Source organism: Terrapene carolina, unplaced genomic scaffold, assembly GCF_002925995.2.
Source record: "Terrapene carolina triunguis isolate 2854851 unplaced genomic scaffold, T_m_triunguis-2.0 Scaffold67, whole genome shotgun sequence".
In the NCBI taxonomy this organism is placed as follows: domain Eukaryota; kingdom Metazoa; phylum Chordata; order Testudines; family Emydidae; genus Terrapene; species Terrapene triunguis.
Genome location: NW_020664418.1, coordinates 37,369,275 through 37,391,136, shown reverse-complemented (window position 1 = coordinate 37,391,136; position 21,862 = coordinate 37,369,275). Strand labels below are relative to the sequence as shown.

Here is a 21,862-nt window from a genome sequence, read left to right as displayed (position 1 = left end):
TGTCTGTACTGAGCTATCTTGATTATCACTTCAAAAGTTTTTTTTTCTCTTACTTAATTGGCCTCTCAGAGTTGGTAAGACAACTCCCACCTGTTCATGCTCTCTGTATGTGTGTATATATATCTCCTCAATATATGTTTCACACTATATGCATCCGAAGAAGTGGGCTGTAGCCCACGAAAGCTTATGCTCTAATAAATTTGTTAGTCTCTAAGGTGCCACAAGTACTCCTGTTCTTTTTGCGGATACAGACTAACACGGCTGCTACTCTGAAACCTGTAACTAGTCTCTAAAACTCTACATAATTATCTAATACTTGCAATGCTTGTTAAATAGGTAGATGTTACTGTACCTGCTTTACAGAGGAGTAAGAACCAGGGCTAGAATCCAGGAATCCTGACTAGACCAGCAGTTCTCAAACTGTGGGTCGGGAACCCATTTTAATGGGGTCATCAGGGCTGGTTTAGACTTGCTGGGGCCTGAAGCTGAAACTGAATGAAGCCTGAGCCCCACCGCCCAAGGCCAAAGCTGAAGCCTGAGGCCTTCAGCGCTAGGCGGTGGGGCTCAGATTACAGGACCCCTGCCTGGGACTGAAGCACTTTGGCTTTGCCCTGCCCATGCCCAAGATAGCAGGGCTCTGGCAGGCTCAGACTTCAGTTCCCCCTCCTGGGGTGACGTAGTAATTTTTGTTGTCAGAGAGGAGTCACGGTTCAATGAAGTTTGAGAATCCCTGAACTAGACCTATGTCCTTTGATGCTGTGATGATAGATATTTCTAGGACACCAAAATGAGACAGAGATACCGCAGACTTCACCCCTTAAGATTTAGTAAAATCCAGGGCAATACAGTGAAGTCAATTGGCTCATTAAGAAGGAACTTTATTCCTATTTATGCTTACTGGTGCCCCGTGAATGCTGACTGACTATAGTGAAATCATCCTAAAGGGCTTGCTGTGTGAAACATGCAAAAATACTTACTGAGGGTCGGGATATGATTAGATTATCTGAAACTGTGTTCTTGGCATTGGTCAGTGACATGTCTGTTCTATGAGAGGAATTCTTATTTTTATCTGAGCATCACCTCCTTAGTATAAACTAAAAATGTTTTCCTTTTTCTCTGTGCCAGCACACATACTCTAGGTTTTGAGAGCAAGGGGTTTGGAGAAAGTGGGGGTTCTCTAGTAGGTACTGTGCAGGGGATCAGGCTGAACTTTCCTGAGATGAGAGTGGGTGGGCAACCTGCAGTGGGAGTAAGGAATTCCTCTCGTTCCCTGCTTCTGCTGACATCTGTTTTCAATTGCTTTGACTTTTGTACAGGCTGCTGCAGGCTGTTTCTGCTACTGAGAAGGAAGAGGCCTTCCAGCCTGAAATGGAGCTGACACACTGTCTGTCTGAGTTCTACCAGAGAAAATCTAGTGAAGCATCTGCCACAGCTGAGCCAAGGGACCACAAAAAAAGACGTATGTCTAGACTAGGATTGCGTGAGTGCTGAGCATTCCCATCATCCTATGGTCTTCTGCATTTTGCAGCAACATTCTTGGTAACGTGACATTTGAACACCTGACCTTCCCTGAGCAAAGGCACAGTTCTGAGCTGCCTCAGATGGTGGCAGTGTAGCGTGTTTATTAAAGGGCAATATTATTTATGCATAAAATGAACCCTGAGCCCCAGTTGGAGCCAAGCGAAGCTATACAGTTATTGGCAAAACCATTTTCAATAACCATGCAATATGCAAATCTCTGCACTTTAGTTGCCTATTGCCTTCTGGACTTCACATCTATATGCTCACAACTAACATGACTTCACATCTCCATTTTGTTCTAATTTTAAAAAATTAAGAAAACATTTTAACCAACTTTCTTCTCACAATATTTAAGCATTAGACATTTCAGTATAATAATTCAGGGATACTTTATGAATCTCTTGGGCTGCTAATCCCCTTCCTTTTCAGGGGAAGTTTACCTAGCTGGGATATAGTGGTGGAGTTATATAAATAAGAAACAGCCTCATATTACAGAAATTGAATTCTTTCTGACATAGGGAAGGATGCTTTAGTCTCTAATGCAGAATTACGGTTTTTACCCAGTTAAGCAGCTCCACTCTGGGAGCATCTGAATCATATAATCCCTGTATAGCTATTTCTCAGTGACATTTCAGTTAATATGCAGATTTCCATACTCTGTATTATAAACCCTCTGCTCTAATTAGACTCTGTACTCAGGATTTTCAAGCTGCTTGCCTGCAACAAATATACCACTTAATCATCATTCTCTCTTCACTGAAGCAGAAAATCCCTAAAACGTACATTAAAAATTAAGAGAAAATGCCCCAAAAGCACTGAAAAATGGGGTTTGCTTTTTAAAATTAAAAAACTGTATCTCACTGTTTACAAGTCAGCCGGGCGCTTGTCCCCACCATAAGTCATATACACCGCTACCTCGGCATAACGTGACCCGATATAACACTAATTCGGATACAACGCGGTAAAGCAGTGCTCCGGGGGGGCGGGGCTGTGCACTCTGGTGGATCAAAGCAAGTTCAATATAATGCGGTTTTACCTATAACGCGGTAAGATTTTTTGGCTCCTGAGGACAGCGTTATATCGAGGTAGAGGTGTATATGGATTTATATTGTCCATCTGTCACTGTTGGTAAACAAAAATGTATTGAAATTATTCAGAAGACATGAGCCTGACTCTTAAGGAGAAAGAGGCTGAGGAGAGGGAGGCAGGAATGACAGAACCTTTAAAAATTTAATTTTTTAAGCCATTTTCCCCTCTCAATTTGAGAGCCCATTTTGAAACAACAGACTGGGGAAACCTTTTGTTAAGCTGGTAAAAATTATGTTCTGAGCTAGAAACAGTTTAGCTTCCAGCCTGGTTTTTAGTCCAGGATACAACTGTTGTCTTGAAAACAGGAAGCTGAGCTTGCTCTAACGTTCCCCCCCCTTGTGTAACATGATACTCTCATCCTTACTCTAAGATGAAGCTACTTATCCTTGGCTCCTTTTTGAATCACTAGTGGGGTTGCCCCTCTAGTACCATTTCTCTTGTAGAAAGCACTGAACACAGTCCAAAGGCCAGGTGCCTGGAATAATTGTTTGAGAGCAGTGTACCTATACATTACGATACGTTGGGTATGTGTATTGCATACGTTCCAAAATCATAATGTGGCAAGCTAACTGAAAACAGTTATCAGTCTCTGTTCCTTCCTAGGTGAACTGGAGATCCACTCTTCAAAAAGGAGGCTGAGCCTAGTGAAACAGGCAGAACCACCTGCCTGAGTCTTTCCCTCACGTTCTGAATTCTTATTGCCCCATCACTGTGCTGAGGGAAGCTAACGTTGCTGTACTGAAATTTACATTTTAAACAGCCAAAAATGTATTTTAACAATGCAGCATCTGGCCTGTCTTGCAGTGCCAGTGTTCTGCTGGATGGTGTCTTGTCTGAATTCCAACTCCTCTGTGCCCGATGAGAATTTAACCTTTTGTGATCCTGCAGGGGGGGTCCCCCGGACTCCCGTCAGGCAGAAGATGAAGACCATGTCCCGCTCCCTGCAGATGTTGAATGTAGCAAGGCTGAATGTAAAGGCTCAAAAGTTTCAGCCAGACGGAGTGCCACCAGCAGCTGGTGAGAAGGTACCCCAGAAGCTGTTACGGAGATCAGATGATAAGCTGGAAGAAAATCGAAGAGTGCTGAAAATCTCCATAGGTACATGTCAGACAGGTTTATCAGCTGTGGTGTTTGTGATAGAGCAGAGCAATTCGGTAAAGTGCACAGCTAGGCAGCAGATTCAGGTTTGGGACACTCTCTTGAGATTCCATCTCTTCACGCCAGTGGGGGTGAAGCTCTTTCCCTCTTGAGGTTTGCTTTGTAGACCTTTATACTGACCTACTGGACTGCATAGTTGTAGCATAGGATGTGGTTAGTTACTCCTCCAATTGCAAAATAATTGAAAGCAATGTGAGACTGCATATGGGAGGAAATAAAGATGTCCAAGCATCTAGGTGTAGGTGGAAATATACCCATATTCCTTAGTTATGCCCATGATATGGGGGGCTTTCTTGTCTTAAGCTTTATTCTGAGGCAAGGAAAGGCCCTGTGAAGCTACCTCTGGTGTTGATCTATTCCTGTCCTCGCTCTTGGGATTTTGAGGAGGGATGTGACTGGGTGGCACTGAGGCTAAAGCCCCAGGAGCCCAGGCAGGATTTCATTTGAATCTGATGTGTTGGCTTTTGTTTTCATAATTTGGAAGTGAAGGCTGTGCCAGCTATAGTACTATAGCTTTTTACTGCTATTATGTATAGTAGAGGTGGGCAAACTATGGCCCGCGGGACGCTCCTGGCCCGGGAGGCTAGCCCCCGGCCCCTCCCCCCGCTGTTCCAGCGCGGTAAGGGGGCAGGAAGCGGGGGGGTTGGATAGAGGGCAGGGGAGTTCGGGGTGGTGGTCAGGGGGCGGGGTGGTCAGAGGGCGGGGAACGGGTTGAATGGGGGCAGGGGTCCCAGGGGGGCCATCAGGAAGGAGGGGGGGAAGTTGGATTGGGGGGGGGCAGTCAGGGGCAGGGGTTCTGGGGGCTGTCAGGGGTCAGGGTGTGTGTGGATGGGGCAGGAGTCTGGGGGGGGCTGTCAGAGGGCGAGAAGCAGGGGGGCTTGAATAGGGGGCGGGGCCGGGCCATGCCTGGCTGTTTGGGGAGGCACAGGCTCCCCTAACTGGCCCTCCATACAATTTCCGAAACCCGATGTGGCCCTCGGGCCAAAAAGTAAGCCCGCCCCAATGTATAGTAATAGTCCTGTGCGCATGTGGGGAGGCTAGCATAGCGCCTGCCACTCCAGACAGTAGGTCTTTCAGGGCCTTGCTGCCCCCAGGGCTTGGTGTCTGTCACTGGCATATTAGAGGTAGTCTGGAAGCCTGTTTTGGTCTGAGAAGGACTAAGAGCTTTATCAGTTCACCTGCCTTGGGTCTGAGTTGAGGATTCCTGAGGGACTTCTTTTGTAAATCTTCTGTTGGCCTGGCCATCACGTTGCAAGAGAACTGCTGTTACAACACCACTCGGTTACATGGCCCTGGTTATTGGAGAGGACAGCTGTATCTGCCCATTCATTACCTCTTGCTTAGAGTTAGTTTGCTCTGCTTAACTTGCAGATTTCAAAACTGAGGAGGAGATGCTTTCCCATTTAACTGCCAATTACCAAGAGGCTGTGGTTAATGGAGAATTTCTGACGTTTGTGTGTGCACGGAATATGGTCACAGCCATTAAAAGCTTTCTGAAACCAAAAGATGCCAAAGAAAGAGAGGTAGGCAAATCTGTTGACAAATGCATATGCTGAGGCTGTGCTTTCAGTGACACACGTCTCTCCAGTTATTTTCACATGTGGATAAAGATCTATGTCTCCAGGCTCTTAAACTCTAGAAATGTGAGTGTTTGGTTAAAATTACATGCCAGGATCACTACTGAAGTACGAGATTAAAGAAAAACTCACTAAATTCTAGAACAGGGGTCGGCAACCTTTCAGAAGTGGTGTGCCGGGTCTTCATTTATTCACTCTAATTTAAGGTTTCGCGTGCCAGTAATACATTTTAACGTTTTTAGGTCTCTTTCTATAAGTCTATAATATAACACTAAACTATTGTTGTATGTAAAGTAAATAAGGTTTTAAAAATGTTTAAGAAGCTTCATTTAAAATTAAATTAAAATGCAGAAGCCCCTGGACCAGTGGCCAGGACCCGGGCAGTGTGAGTGCCACTGAAAATGAGCTCGTGTGCCGCCTTTGGCACGTGTGCCATAGGTTGCCTACCCCGTTCTAGAATTATTTCATCGTGTATGTATAAATGAGCCAGTTCACGCGCGCACACAAAAACCTGAACGCTTCTGCCTGAACTGGCTCATTTATACAAGAATCAGACAGTTATAAGAAATGTACAGGGGAGTCGCATCTTACATGGGGGTTAGGTTCTAAAGGCAGTGAGTAAGGCGAAAATCGCATATAGTCAAACGCTCATTGAGTGGAATGGCGGGCGGAATCGCCCGCACTACAGGTACAGTATTTAAATTATTTTTCTCTTTTTTGTTTTTTTGTTTTGCCGAGCGCGTATAGTTAAAATCGCGCAAGGTAAATGCGCCTATGATGCGACTCCACTGTACTGCCATGGAGTTCTCTGGAAAATTGTTTGTAAACTAAAAACTGATTTGGTATGGATTCAAAAGAAAATGTATTTAAGTTCATATTTGAAGCAACAGCTGGAGAGTTGTGGGTTCATAAGGTTATTTAGAAACAAAAATTGGTCAGTTCACAAATAATTGAAGGGGGGAATAGTGTGTGGCAGATACAAAATTCCAAAGTTCTTTTGAGGGTCCTCCAGTCAAAACCAGATCTATGTCTGCACACTTTCCTGCCTCCTAGTGCTTACATTAGCTACATTTTAGTACAGATAAGCCCACATGTGTGGATGAACTGCAATAATATTGAATTGGTTTCCTTTCAGACACACCAGATTATTCATAGACATTAGAGATGGAAAAGGCCTATTGTATCACATTTAGTTCTTCCTCTGCCAGAGGCCAGTGCAGGATTGTTTGCCACAAGTGGTGGTTTGTTTTTTTGTTTTGTTTTTAATCTCTCCCCACTAAAATGTCTGCCACTTCTGTTGGGAAATTATTCTACTGTCTGCTGTTCTCAGCCCGTGGCCCATGTGACTTCCTCAGGGCTATACAGGTTGTGTATATATTTTGCGGCTGAGGCCCACATAACACACAGAGAGCTGCATATGCGGCCCACAATGGTAAATGGGATGAGAACCACTGGTCTAACTGATCTGAGTCTCAGGCAGGTTTTCCTGGTAGTCTAAATTTTCCTTGCTTATTTTCATCCCATTATTCCTTATTGTACATCCTTGTACTACTTTACTAGCTTCAAGACCTGGATTTTTTTATTGAGTTGTTTTCCATAATACTGAACAAGTTAGAAAGAGAACTTGCTGCATGATGAGAGAAAAAGTACCTTGCAGCCCCTGTGCTATGTTTCTGTGTATTTGCAGGTGGCCTGTCTGGACAGAGTCCGAAGTCATCTCCTGAAGACCAGCAAAACCCTCCGACAACAGTATGATGTCAATCCTGACAAAGAAACCAAAGTCAGAGAGTAAGAGGCACAATATTCTATTTACTGCAACTTAAAAACCACTGCCGTTTTGATTAGCTATTTTAGAGGTCATTTTGCAGTACAACTAGAGATGTATTTCTATGGGCAAATCTTCTGGGAATATCCACTGCAGTGAAAGCTTTACTACAGCAAGATACTACAGTGTTTGAGAGCATGTCACTCCTTTCAAGGAAAACTAACCAAATGAATTTTGTATTAATAACCCCCCCCCCCACCACCACCACCTTTGAAAGCTCTAGTCAGTGAGCAGTAACTTGAATGTGACTGTTTGACTAGAAAGAGTGGTAATAATTACTTACTGTTTCTGTGTAGGTGCCAGCTTCAGGTATTTCTGCGCCTTGAGATGTGTCTGCAGTGTCCCTCACTACAGAGCAGCACAGATGAAATGGAGCAACTGGTGGAGGAGGCAAGTAAATAAGGATGGGCTGGGCTTCTAGATGGGAATGGAAATGTTGACCTGGAACACGTAGCTTTCCCAGCCCAATTTTCTTTGCTCACACCATAAGGCTGGTCTTGGAGTGTTTGATCTGTAACACTTCTCCCCATCTGATCTTCTCTTACAGATGACCGATATGCTGCGCATTTTGTCTGTCACTGAAGACCCAGGGTACCTTACAAAGTTTCTTGAGGAAGTCTTAGTATCGTAAGTGCTTTATGGTGATGATTAAATATTAAATGTTATCCCTGGAATATAGGCTTGGTTAGGTACCTGTCATAGGTAAATGGCAAACTTTTGAGCACGGATTTCAGGTAGCTTTGTAAAACTGTCATGAAAATGTACTAGCTCAGATGCAATCCACTTGCCATACTTTATCCTGATTGTTAAAGAAAAGACGTGATATTTTACTTGCCCATCAAAAACAGCTACTTGCCTAGGGCGAGTAGAATTTTAAGTCATGGTAAAGGCACAGGTACAAAAGTTGGAAGTGAAATTTCACAGGGATGGATTTTGTGACTTTTGCTACCTATTGTGTGTTTGACATGTATTTAGGCTTGGAGAAAAATAATCTAACCCTTCCCCAGTAAACGCTGATTTCACCATAGGCACACAAATTGATGAGAAATATTTACATGGATGCTAACTGAAATTTATAGGTAGACAAAGCAATAAACAGGCTGCTTGAGAACTTATTAAAATTTGATTTAAGACTATTTTGACAAGCTGCAGTTCAGCAGTTATAAAGCTTTAACTTTTTGAATCTTAGTATTGGTTGTTAAATAATTGTCTGACCATCCCATAATTTCCCCCATTGTGAAAATTTAAATAGATTAAAATAAAATGCTTAAAAATAAACATTGATATCTGTCAAAAGTAAAAATAAAAATTGAATTCTGCCATGCTTACCTATATTGTATATCTGGTGGTATCTTCTAGATATATGGACTCCATACCGAAGACCCTTGGGGGTCTTTACTACAGTCTGGGTACGCAGATTCCTCCGAAGTTGGCATCTGTTCTGCCTGCAGACTTCTTCAGTGATGACTCTATGACTCTGGATAGCAGATCTCCAACTCTTCCTCCATCTGTGACATCAGTCCCAGCTCACAGCACAGCTTCCCTAAGCACTGAGACGGATCAGTTGGAGGAGCTGCGCACTAGATCTGCCAAAAAGAGGAGGTAGTATTTCCTAAGGGGGAGGGTTTTATTTTGTTCACAGCCCTGTGATTGAGTAGCTACCTAATCTGTAGTCCCCATCATGGTGAGCTCAGTTGCTGGATAACTAACCAGGGCTGATCTTGGTAAGTATCTAATGGATTAGTTCGTGCTATTTAGGCCCTCAGTTAAATTACATTAAAAGCTGTGCCATGCTTCTGGGAATATGGTTGTTTTGTCCATGGAAATGGAACTGTGCTGTGATGGGCTTGTAAGAGAGAATTGTGGCTTGGGCCTTTGACCTAAATTAAACCCAGAAGACACATTAGTTAAAAATTTGTCAAACTACTTTACTTTCTTTAAAACTAGCATTAGTCATTAATCCAGATATAAACAACATAATCATGCTCCATGGGAACAATCATGGCCTACTGTGTAAATTGATTAGCCAGATAAATGAGTTGGAATCCTGCCTTTGTGATCTGTTGCCCAATTTCTCTTCTGGGAGGGGTTCCATACCCCAGGTTGGTGTGTGTGTTTATTTTTTAAAAGAAATCAAATCACCACCAGATTTCTTAGTTAGACTACAATGGAGTTGAATGAAACCCACACAAACAAGGAATTTGCAGTCTAACTCCATGTGTGCTGAATGTTTTGCACACTCTGGGATATCCTGCAGTTTTAATAGTGTCACTGATCTGTACAGATACCAAGTCCATAAGTGCGTTCTGTGGCGGAATCACACTGTGCAATATATTTCTTTGGGAACCTGAGGCGTTAAAGACGAGACTGGATTACTCGTTGCAGTGGCTGAGCCTAGGCGATATGGTTTTTCTATCAAAACACCCAAAGGCTCCTTGCCGTATAGATAAGGTCCCTGTCCCAAAGAGCTTGCAGTCCTAATACAGATGGAGTCCGTAATATGACCTGCCTGCCTCACTAGAAACAAACTCAAGTTATATTCCATATAAGAACCGATATCAGTAGAGCTGATACTTACATTTGTCTGTCTTTATTGTATCTTCGTTTCTTGTATCCTTTCTAAAGGAATAATGCATTAGCCAGACACAGGAGCATGACAGAAGCATCGCAGAATTTACGCCAGATTGAAATTCCCCAAATACCCAAGAATCCTATCAGAAAGGTAAAGCTTTCCTAGGGGATTGGGTGTGGGTATCTGCTGCAAGGGTGCAGCAGCATTGTGATACCACACGTGGGTGCATGTGTTCTTTGCCTGTTAAGTGCCCTGTATCAGCTGCACAAGGCCAAAATTATTCTGAGGCAGAATTTTTTGAGAACTGAAACGCTTGTCTAAATGTTTCACACTTATGATTTTGAGTATAAACGAGCAGTGTAACACTTATTACATCTTCATTTCAGGAAAACTCTCACTGTTACTTGGCCACTGAGAAAGTCCAACAGCTGCTTCCCCTGCAGAAGGAGGCAGTGCAAGGTATGACAACTACCTTCTCCATAGAAAGCTGATTGGTTCCCCACACAGCTGATTTCATTGTACATTGTAGTGAGCCAGGAGTGTTCCACAAATAGAGAGACGGGAAATCTGCAGGAAATGTTCCCGCAGTCTGTGGAAACTTCGGGGAAAACTATCGGCGTTCATGAGTGAATTCACTCAACACGCTGATAGGCCGTTGAGTAAGTTACTGAATAATTTTATAAAAAGTGACTAATTTCAATCAGTTTAGTCTCAAAAAACATACAAAATGTCAGTCTCCCTTGATCTGCCAATTTTCTTAGATCTTCTGCCTCACTCCTGCACAGAGGATCACAAAGATATTTGATAGAACAACCATTGGGCTTCAGTCACCACCCCATTGAGATGAAGGGGGCAGTTCATACTCCATTCTTCTCAAAGCTCTCATATGTGTCATGTTCGGGAGGATATCTTTGCAGCTAGAAACTTGTTAATGTCTGTTTCAAAATTCAAGTGTTCTATCAAATGTAAGATAACAAACCCCACGACCACCTGTGCTGCAGCTCAGATTCTCTATGGTGGATATTTCCCATGGTCCTAATCGTGATCCTTTTGGTGCTTTGAATTCAGCCTACCTTCTTTCTCATTCTTAGGGTTCCCTTGACTGTAACCTACAGAAAGAGGCTAAGTAGCTGACAAGTGTAAATAAAAAGGAACCCTCATAAGAGAACTCCAGGGTGGGTTTGGGGAAGGGCATGGATAGTGACTATTTTCACCAGTACAAACTACCTCTTCAGTTATTTGGCTTTTTCACACCTTTGAAAAGTTATTTGCTTTCATCAGTGTTGGGTCTGTTTACATTCTTCCTACCTCCAGTGCCCCATGAGAGAATTACCTTTGTGGTATAGCTACTCGCTTTTTGCTCTTTCTCGTGCTTTCAGAGGTGACAAAGGTGCGACGGAACCTCTTCAATGAAGAGATGCTTTCTCCATCAAAAAGGTCCCTGAAGAAGATGCCTCGAAGCCAGTCAGTATCGGCTGTGGAAGGCCTGAGACACAAACGCAGCTGCTCTGATGAGGATGGTAGAGGTGGGATATGAGTTTACGCAATTGCCTATGTCTGGGATCTGCAAGAGAAACTTGCATTTACTTCCCCCCCGATCCCCTAACCCAAAAAAAAAAAAAAAATTTCTGGCATCTCTTGTTACTAGTAAAATGAATTTGCTTTCTGTTATGAAGGAGATGGTGTTTTTAGCTCAATGCTGCAGTGTTTGGGCTGCAAATGGTGCAGGGTAATATTTAAATCCAAACCTGTTTTCATCTGTAAGTTAAATATCTTCTCACAAAGAAAGAAACTGTTAATCAGTTAAGATTGCTTGAAGTGAACACCTGCCCACACAAACCCTTACATGCAGTGTTTCCCAAACTTGGGACGCCGCTTGTGTAGGGAAAGCCCCTTGCGGGCCGGTTTGTTTACCTGCCGTGTCCTCATGTTCGGCCGATCGTGGCTCCCACTGGCTGCGGTTCGCTGCTCCAGGCCAATGGGAGCCGCTGGAAGCGGCGTGGGCCGAGGGACATACTGGCCACCGCTTACCGCAGCTCCCATTGGCCTGGAGCGGCGAACTGCAGCCAGTGGAAGCCGCGATGGGCTGAACCTGCGGACGCGGCAGGTAAACAAACCGGCCCGCCAGGGGCTTTCCCTACACAAGCGGCGTCCCAAGTTTGGGAAACACTTTTTACATGGATGTTTCCTTTAAGAGATGCTTTAGCGTACCTTAACTCTCAGACATCACATTCAACTTTCACTGACTTCACGCCTCTATAAAAGGGATGGAATCTGTGCAAATAACTGACAGTCCTGTCTTGAAGGCAGATTTGATCTTTTAATCTTTTTTCATGTGTCTGGCTGCTGTGGCACAAGAAAAATGAGAGATGGTCGAATCCTTATATAGACAGTTAAAATGTGGATGTCTGTGAGGGTACTCAAGTATCAGAGGGGTAGCCGTGTTAGTCTGAATCTGTAAAAAGCAACAGAGGGTCCTGTGGCACCTTTAAGACTAACAGAAGTATTGGGAGCATAAGCTTTCGTGGGTAAGAACCTCACTTCTTCAGATGCAAGACTGTGAGGGTACTGTGCAAGCATCTGTCCCTAAACTCAATTCAATAGATAGCAGGGTTAGCCCCTGAAGTCCAATGTGTCTGTATTTCTATACTATTAAGTCCCATAATTATACAACTAAAGTTAAGCACAAACCAGACTCCTTTTACATTAATGCTACCTATTATTTCTATAGCACTGTAGGTGTACTGGTGCATTACAGATCTATGGGAAGACAAGGTTCCTTCCCCAAACAGCTAACAACTTAAGTAGTTATTGGGGCTATTTGCAAGATAAGGATTTAAATTAGTTCTAATAAATGAGGGAACAACGGGATATAACATGAATGGACTGTGTGCCCTGCTAGTTGCAAGATTTTATATACAAAACTCGTCTTTAACTGTAAAATTTATATTGTATGTGAGGTGAGCCATGAGAGTAGCGTGGCTGTTGTTTTGATGGTTCAAACTGAAGTGTACAATTACCCACCTGCCCTGAATAGAGACTAAATAATATGTAGATGTGATCTGTAAGTCTCTAAAATCTTCACACTGCTCGCTCAATCCTATCCAAGCCACCTCACAGGCTTGTTTTAAATGTCTGATTGCGACTTCATCAGTTTCAGATCATCGCAAGCTACTGACCAAGAGAGTCTCAGAGACGCCGCTGCACAAACAGATCTCCAGGAGGCTGCTTCATAAACAGATCAAAGGCCGGTGAGTGAATGGTATTGGGTAGTTCTGAAATGTTTTTAACCTAGTGCTGGGTGGCCAGGATGTGGACTGCAGACCAAACAAGTACTATGGAATTTAGCAGTGTGGATACAGCAAGACAACTTGTGGAGACTACAGGTCCCAGCATTTAAGTGAGGACAACCACCACTTGCTTCATCGTGCATATTAAGTGCATCTCTCATGCTTGCATCAAGTTGCCATTGTGCCCCTCAGGCAAAGTTGGGTGCCACTTCTTAGGGTTCCCCTACAAAGGCTGGTTTGGTGGTGTTTTATACAGAGAGTTACTAATGAGAACCAGGGGAAATCTCAGCTGAAGTTGGGCCTGTTCTCCTGTCTGTTACTTGTTTGTGCCACAGCTGGAAGGACATCCTGTGGCCAGATTGATCTCTTGATGGGAGGCAATGCCTACTAATCATACATTGAGACTACCTTGCAACTTGTTGATGTGGCCTTGTTAGCAAATGGTGCTCTCTGCAGCTCTGAAAAACAAATGTTTAGTTTACTCACAAACCAGGCATGGTGTTATGGGGAGTCTGAAACGTTTTCACTGTTTCTCCAAGGTGTTCTGATCCTGGCTCTGACATCAGTATTGTGGAAGAATCTCCAGAGAAAGCCATGAGTGGTAGGTATTAATTTAATACATACTGATCACTTTCCTTTTTTTACCTTGCTGCAGTTCATACTAAGATAGCACACTTCAGTCTGGATGATCCGCAAGGACCCTAAACTACAATATATAGAGAACATTGCAACCACCCCTGGAGTGGAAGGCAACAGTGAACTATACAGAGCTTTTAAGAAAGAATGAGAACTTTAAGGAGGCAGAACATAATTCTCCAAACTGGCCATATCACAGCTATGAACATCTCAACTTTTGCCAGGAGTGCTTTGGGACCTCTGAAGCGGTATTTAAAAGACAGTACCTCCTAGCCTTGTGCTGGGACTTCCTTGTTTCTCTCCTCTAATATACTACAGCATAGTGTTTGAGGTTCTACAGAGTGTTAGGTGACCATGTGGTACCGGCTGCACAGTCTTGCCCCCAGCTAAGGAACAGAACAGCAAGGTGGTTTTGGGGTGAGATGAAATGAAGAGCAAAAACCAACAGTGGGATTAACTAGTCAAAAGACAAAACTCTTATTATCCAAAGAAGCCAAAAACACGTTTTCCTAACATTACTTTTCTATATAAACAACTGTTGTAGTTGCCACAGAATGTTGAATGATTATGAATGGGAGGAGACGTGGCCAAGAGGCAGCTGTTTAGATGGGGTGGGTGGGGTCTTTGCTATGAAGAAGTTTGGACTGGAAGGAAGCACATGTTGTCGTATTAGAAGTTCCCACTGAAGTTGGGGAGTTGGGTTTCCTTTTAACCCTTTTCATCTTCTGATTTTGTCAAATGTTCCACAAACTAGCCCCTTCCCTGCCTGAGACAGTGATAGTGAACAAATCATTGTTGGACAGCTGCAGAGAGATCCCTTCCAGAGGCACTTGTCTGCCAGCTGTAGCTTCCTTTGGGAAGTGGTGTATGTTTTGAGAGAGAAGGCCCTGATAGTATTACTCTTGACTTCCAGAAGTGGGTTTAAGAAGAAGTCCGCGCATCAAACAGCTGTCGCTGAATAGGACACACTCAGGCTCTTTCTACTCCACTGCACCGCCCAGCTCACGGAATATGCAACGAGTACACTTGGTACAGCGAGAAGTGACATGTGTTAAGCAGGACATAACAGGTACTGGGGTTGGCGATCACACCTACTTACCTGGCATTAACTGCCATAGGTAATCTAGCTGCCAGATTCTGGTGCAGAAGCATTTGCTGATTGGCACTACAGACAGAACTCTTAAGGGTTCTGAGGCATCTGTTGTGGTGAGACCTGCCAGATAGCATCCATTATAGCCAGCAGAATATAGCATTTTTGTAATGGGAATCTCTGTGTTAGGAACCGCTGTAGTTCCATTCTCCTATGAGAAAAGGAAGGTCTGACTACTCAGCCAGCCAAGAAACAATCCGACCCAAACCAATAAACCGCCTTACCCATTAAATGTAACATAACCCTGTCAGCAGCAGGAGTCCTAAAGCTGCTGCCAAACCCAGGTCTTCTGTGTGGGAGCATAATGCAGTGCTTGATGGACTCTTCCTGATTTCCTTCTTCAGGATTATAAACTGATTCCACTGAGAAGTTCAGGACTTAATTGTGCCATTCATCCGAACAGCTTTGTCCTTGAGGACTTTTTCCACATGTGTATGTTCATCTATTAGTAACAGCTGTTTAGTGTTAGTTATTTTCCTGGGATAGTACAGAAAACAGTAATATTTAGCTCAGGATGTGACACTTTGGGTAGCCAGCAAAGAGCAAATGGTGCCAATACTGTAGCCCTTTAATTGTCTCTGACCATCTGAGTGCCAGGAACAACTGTGCCCATCACATGTCAATGCTTGGTGCCAATCTAACTGCACTATGCTTTTTGAAGGCATTCCACAGTATCCTGATAACCCAACTATCCAGTCTCCCAAGAGGCTTCTCTTTGGAGCAGTTCTTGAAGGGAGCAGCCCTAAAGTGAAGGAGTCAGTTGGAACAAGGAAAACAAGAAACAGCTCAGACTTGGAGGAACCAATTGCTTATCAGGTAAAACACCTTCCCACACTCTCCCCCTCTGCTTATATGTACTTAGAGAGACAAGGTGGGTGAGGAAATATCTTTTACTGGGCCAGCTTCTCTTTGGTGAGAGAGACAAGACACAGTGTGGCTCGAAAGCTTGTCTCACCAACAGAAGTTGGTCCAATAAAAGATTGCTTCACGCATCTTGTCTCTCTAATTGCCTGGGACCGACATGGCTACAGCTACACTGCATACATGTACTTAGTCAGACTTGTGCATCTTTAAATAGCTACTTCTGTTTGTGTGTGACTTAAATTGTGCGTCTCTAGTCAAACAGCTTCTATGTTTTTATCGCCAGAAATGAGTATTAAGATGCCATTACATACTAGTATTAAGCATGTTCTGTTCTTACTCTTTCCTCAGACTCCCCAGAAGCCCCTGAGCTCTGCCAGTAGAATGCCAAGGAAATCCCCTCGTACTCCACACAGAACACCAAAAACACTGGAGAAGACCCCTGGCAAAAGTCCAGCTGCTAAGCAGACTGCAGCTAAATGTTTGGGAAGGTACTTCTCTCCTTCCAGACAGGAGAAGCCACCACCTGAGCCTAATGAAAGGAAGAGGGATCATTTAGCACAAGTAACTCCTCAGAAAGACTCTTCTCCGGTGAGATTTCCCTCCCCTTACAAGGAGGTGGGGTTACAGACTCCAGAAAAGCAGGCTGGGAATGAAGTGCTTGATGATGTCTTTGGGTCACCTCTAAAAGATTCTAGTCCAGCAACTGCTTCATATATAGCAGCACAATTACTTTGTACTACCAAGGAAAAATCTATCACAGACCCACAAACTCAAAGACGCTCCTTGAGATCCTCCCAGAAAACAGCATCTCCAGCTTCTATTCGTAGGCAGACTTTCCGCGTGGAGATTCAGAGAAATCCACAGCCAACTTTCCATTTAGAGTCCGTGTCACAGCCAATGGAAGCAACTCCCAGGAAGGTCAGATGTGCAGCTCCAAAATCTTTGAGTCCAGTGGGTGTAGTGGCTGCTGCTTTATCTCCAGAAGCCCAAGCCACTTTGAGAACAGTGTCTTCATTTAATTCTCCTTTTGAATCTTCCATAAAAACTCTGTCCATAGATTCGCCTCCTCGCTGTAAAACAAGAGAACTTGACCGGGAGTCTAATACACCTAAAAACCCTCCTTTGAAATCTCAAAACATTGCAGGCACATCCCCAAGGAAAGCCCTAGGGTCTCCTATCTGCGCACCTGAGCACACCAAACCTGGAGAAGAAAATCCTGCTCTTTCGCTCTCGAAGTCTGCTAGAAATAAGCAGAAACATCCTAGTAATGGTAACACTAGGCTTCCTGCACAAAGCTCTCTGATCCATGAGCCCAAGGCTTCTGAAAGTGTCCACATGTTAGAGAGAAGTGAACTAGTGGGTATAGATGCTCAGGTCTCCTCCCCAAGAAAGGATCAGAGTTTGGAAAAGCAACTGTCTCCTGAGTTTTCTGCTAAAGGACATGTGCAGATCTCAGATGTTGTGAGTGAGTGTGAGCACTTCGATTCCTCTTCCTTAGGCAGCAGAAAGAGTGATGCCTCAGAAGCTAGAGTTTTGCCATCAGAAGAGCCTAAAGAGTCAAAGACTCTTACTGTTAAGAAACCCTCCAGATCTGATGTTCTGAATGCTTTGCCTGCTACCTCAAAGTCTGCCTCTCCGGCCTATTCATTGCGCTGCACCCCAGACAGAATGCAGCGGGAGGCTGCAGCACGACTAGGGAATCCTGAACTTCCAGCAAAGTTTTCTACTCCTAAAAGTCATTATAAGTTGGCCTCTGCTAGTCCACCTACTTATGAGGTTGAACTTGAGATGCAAGCTTCTGGCCTACCTAAGCTTCGCATTAAGAGGGTTGGTTCTGGCTCAGCCATGGAAGTACAGTCACAACTGAAGACCGGCAAACCCAGTGGAGAGGAAAGTCCCTTTAGTGAACTTGCTGTGGCCTGGTGTGCTAGACACCCAGGAAAACTAGCAGCTGCCTGTGTTTCACCGTCCTGCTTTCGCTCTTCCCATAGCACGCCTGGGAAGGGTGGAGGGCAGACCTACATTTGCCAGTCATACACCCCAACTAGCTGTGCTTCTAACACCACCTCCCCATCTCATGTGGATGCTGGAGTTCCCTGGACACCGTCTCCAAAGCACAAAGGGAAGACTACCCCCGATGCCATCAAGGACTGGCCACGAAGAAAAAAAGCAGCAAACAGCAATGCCAATGGTGGGTGTGGTCGATGTGAGAAGCATGTAGAATGTACAGGGAATGTGTCAGCAAGTGAAGAGGGAGGAACAATTTCTGACCAGTGCAGCAGCAAAGCTCTGCTGCTGGCTGATTTTGAACTGGAAGGGGTTTACAGGCTTCAGGACCAGTCACCTCCCAGCGACACTGAGCCCAGAGCTGACGACGGTGCTTCCACAGGGACTTTTGGCCTGAAATCCAGGAAGCGGACCTTTGACCTCCTGTCTCCAGAGGAGGAAACCAAATGGGAGACTAAGAGGTCTTGCACAGCTAGAGACTACCTGGATCTGGTCAGCTCTTCCACAGATGAGAGTAGCACAAGCAAAAGGAGGATATCCACAATGCCTCCTGGTAGAACCACCGTGTCTTCAAACAGAACTCCTGGGCAACAAAGTTCCATAGGGGATGACGATGTCTTCGGTGTTTCAGGTAATCAATTGTCAAGTGTCACCCTACTGAAATTCAGAGATGCTAAATTTGGAGGAGCTGTGAGAACAGAATACAGAGGGGACTAGAAACATAGGCAGGAAACAAAGTGAGATGCAGCTGGGAACATGCAGCTAATACATCAGAAGAAATTTGAAAGGCAGATCCATTGGAATGAGATGGAAGGGTGATAATGGATAGCAAATTACATGAGTCATAATGCCATATTGCAGCTAAAAAGGCCAGTGCTGATTGGGGTGTATATGCAGTCATGTCATGGACTGGGTAGGTAGCTTTGCAGCATCAGAATATTTGCCTCTGTTGTGGGAAACTCTAACAGAATATTGACAAATTGGAGAGAGATCAGAGAAAAGGATAAACTGACTGGCAGCTGGAGGCGCTTACAGGGAGGGATTAAGGGCTAAAATGATTGTGGAGTCACATCCCTGTCCCTATTCTTAACATAGTGAAAGGGTATTAAAACCCATGATAGGAGAGTTGTAATTTGGGGTGGTAGCAATGTGGTGTAACTAGGAGTAATGGAGTGGGGAGGAATGTAAGTTGCATATGACTGGGGAATCTCCCTGACATACGTATTAGGCTGGGGTGTAATAGCCTCAGGCCTTGGACACTTTAAATTAAATTGAGCAATATATTAGCCATCTGGAAGAATGCTGCATTGGTTCATGGGATACAGAGTATGATTCTATGCTTCTCACCCCTAGGCTTGCCTGCTCTGGTACCAATAGCTTTATTTATTACCGCTCACCCTTTTTCAGCATTATGCATTTCGCTCTTTAAACTCTTTTTAAAGAGTTTTTTTTTTTTCTGAAGTAGGCACATGCAAGAACGTATTAATTGTACATGCAAGCATCACAACTGTGTGCAGATGGCCATGTCGACAACTTGCCCTGAGCACCTGCAGTTTCTTATTTTCAGATGCAGTCATGGCAACTGCATACTCAAATAAGATGTGCAATTATATGCACATGTCCTTAACAGCCTTGGAAATTACAACTAATTTTATTACGGGGGTTGGCAGTCAGTCAGTATTGTAAGCAAGGCCCCATGGATTTCATGTCCTTGGAATCCATCCCTTGTTCTACAACTTAAGATGTTTTTTTTAAGAATTGTTTCTATTCCTTATGGTTGCAAAGAGCCCCTTAACGGTGATGCTAGTGTAAGTGATGCAGTGTCTGAGTCTGCAAACAGCCTGAAACAATAAGCACTAAAAGTTACAAACTGACAATTCTTCCTGGGTATTCTGTTACCTCGAAAGCTTAGTTATGTGCTTAAGGGAAAAGGGAAGTGTTGCTTACTCCTTCGCACAAGAACCAGGGGTCACCCAGTGAAATTAATAGGCAGCAGTTTTAAAACAAACACAAGGAAGTACTTTTTCACACAATGCACAGAGCTACTGTGGAACTCGTTGGCAGGGATATTGTGAAAGCCAAAAGTATAACTGGGTTCAAAAGAAAAATAGATAAGTCCATAGAGTGTAGGTCCGTCATTGGCCATTAGCCAAGATGGTCAGGGACACAACCGCATGCTCTGGGTGTCCCTAAACCTCTGACTACCAGAAGCTGGGACTGGATGATGGGGATAGATCACTCGATAATTGCCCTGTTCTGTTCAATCCCTCTGAAGCATCTGGCACTGGCCTGACCGAAGACAGGATACTGGATTAGATGAGCTATTGGTCTGACCCATTATGGTGGTTCTTACATTCTCTACTGATCACTTTAGTAAAATCATTCACATGTGCATATCCCAAATTGTTTCCTCCTCCTTCCTAGACTTCTCACTTTCCCCTGACAACCTCAGAACAGCAGTTGTTGAAGACCTAGGGCAGAGTAAAAGCCAGCTCTTGACTGACTTGAAAATTTCCATTGTGCCACACCAGTGTGCTGCAGTAACCGGGGGCCTTGGCTACTGCCCAGAGGGCAGGACTTGGTGGGAATGCTGCAGTTTCACGTCTCATTGTGCTTCTCCAGGTTCAACTCCACCAGTGAAGGGCTCCCTCTCCGCTAGTGGTCTTCGAGCACTGACCCAGTCCCCCCTGCTCTACCAGGGACAAACACCGTCTCGGAAGAAGTGTGCCAAAGGTAACCACCTGTCATTTCATAAAGCCTTGCACTCAAATAGATTGTAGACCTGTGACCTGCCTGTGGTTAAGTGAGGTGGAAAGAGCACAGGCTCTGTACCCAGAAAAGGGTGTGTGGGGAAAGGCTGGAGGATTTGCTGTGTCTATGCCCAGCAGGCTCCTGTTGCCAAGGAGTTTGGCCTTAGAACACGAAGGTAAAACTGAGCTACATTTGCTTGGGATGGTGGGGAAGTAGCTTGGGGCTAACATGATTTAAAGGGAAATGGAGTTTACTGGTAGTGGGTTTCCTGAGACAGGTGCTGAGCTGTAAACCTGAAAGGGTAGATTTTCACTAACCCTTTCTGCGCTCTCCAGAAGATGAGTTGGACGTCTTTCACAGCATTACAGACCAAGAAGTGTCTCCGTTCTCCAACGCAGGCTCCCGGAGGCGGCCCCTTAGCAGGACTTATTCACGGAAGAAGCTACTCAGCTGAATTCTGCAGCCAGAGAAAGAGTACTTGAATAATGATACACAGGCTATCTCGCCCACTGTGTAGTACATGCTGCTGTCCCTGAGAGAGCGAGCTTCATTTTGAACAAATGGGGGGCTCATTGCTATTGGGAGTTGTCTGTAGCCAGTGTGTGGGAATCCCCATCTCCACACCTGTGGGGTTTAATGAGGAATCAAGTGTTTGAATCAGCCCTACAAGCTCCTCCTTCCATGGGGCTGGGAAAGAGGCAGTGGGAATAGGGAGGGCTGCTTAGGGTTCACTAGAAAGTCTTATGGGTGTTCCCCTGCTGGGGTTTGTGTGCCACAGATTCAGTCCGACCAGGTGAAGAGAATGGTTGCTATTTTAGCGTTCTTTTGTAAAAATAAACTAATCTGAACTGCTACTTTGTGCTGTGTTAGGAATTGTGGACCTGGCTCTGGGAGCTTGAAGGGCTGTTGGATGAGCTAGTGAAGTCTTCTAAGCCTGAGCAGCAGAGCGGGAATATACTGTGTATTGCTCTTACATCACATGCACTTTCTCACAGTGAATCTAGTCTAATACAAGGCTGAGAGCTTTCTCCTCTCCCAAATTTACAATGGTTGCACTGGCCATAATCATACAACAGCTGTATTCTCTGAGCAACTATCCCTCTGAGAGGGATACTGCAGGCGAACTCTTGAGATTACAGTTCAGACCATGCTACTTCTTTCTACTAAATGACAGGGTGTGTAAATCTCTCCTACCCTGAAAAGCAAGGTGGCTAAGTGCTATGTGGATTGTACTTGTTGTGTGTAACTTCTCTCTCCTGTAAAATCTCATTCTTTGGTGTTGGGGACGATGAAGTGCACTTCCATAGCATGATAGGCTCCTTCCAAGCTTCAGCCTCACTGATTCTCATTTCAGTTTCTCCTGGGTAAGGAAGATCAGATGGCACTTAACAGATGCTATTAGTGGCCAGTCCCATGACTGCT

The 21,862-nt window shown here is 44.5% G+C and overlaps 1 protein-coding gene across 1 annotated transcript in view; it reads left to right on the top strand.

The window, feature by feature from the left end:
- TICRR (TOPBP1 interacting checkpoint and replication regulator) overlaps positions 1–21,266 on the top strand; it is a 25,685-nt gene extending 4,419 nt beyond the window's left edge. The window contains exons 6-22 of the mRNA XM_024207202.2: positions 1,317–1,459; positions 3,499–3,708; positions 5,140–5,291; positions 7,033–7,133; positions 7,467–7,560; positions 7,718–7,797; positions 8,530–8,772; positions 9,796–9,892; positions 10,129–10,201; positions 11,122–11,268; positions 12,903–12,993; positions 13,572–13,633; positions 14,582–14,737; positions 15,480–15,634; positions 16,031–18,320; positions 20,312–20,422; positions 20,776–21,266. Of these exons, the coding sequence (XP_024062970.1) occupies positions 1,317–1,459; positions 3,499–3,708; positions 5,140–5,291; positions 7,033–7,133; positions 7,467–7,560; positions 7,718–7,797; positions 8,530–8,772; positions 9,796–9,892; positions 10,129–10,201; positions 11,122–11,268; positions 12,903–12,993; positions 13,572–13,633; positions 14,582–14,737; positions 15,480–15,634; positions 16,031–18,320; positions 20,312–20,422; positions 20,776–20,894 (4,324 nt within the window). The 3' untranslated portion in view covers positions 20,895–21,266. The remainder of the gene's footprint in view (positions 1–1,316; positions 1,460–3,498; positions 3,709–5,139; positions 5,292–7,032; positions 7,134–7,466; positions 7,561–7,717; positions 7,798–8,529; positions 8,773–9,795; positions 9,893–10,128; positions 10,202–11,121; positions 11,269–12,902; positions 12,994–13,571; positions 13,634–14,581; positions 14,738–15,479; positions 15,635–16,030; positions 18,321–20,311; positions 20,423–20,775) is intronic.
- The last annotated feature ends 596 nt before the right edge of the window (positions 21,267–21,862 follow it).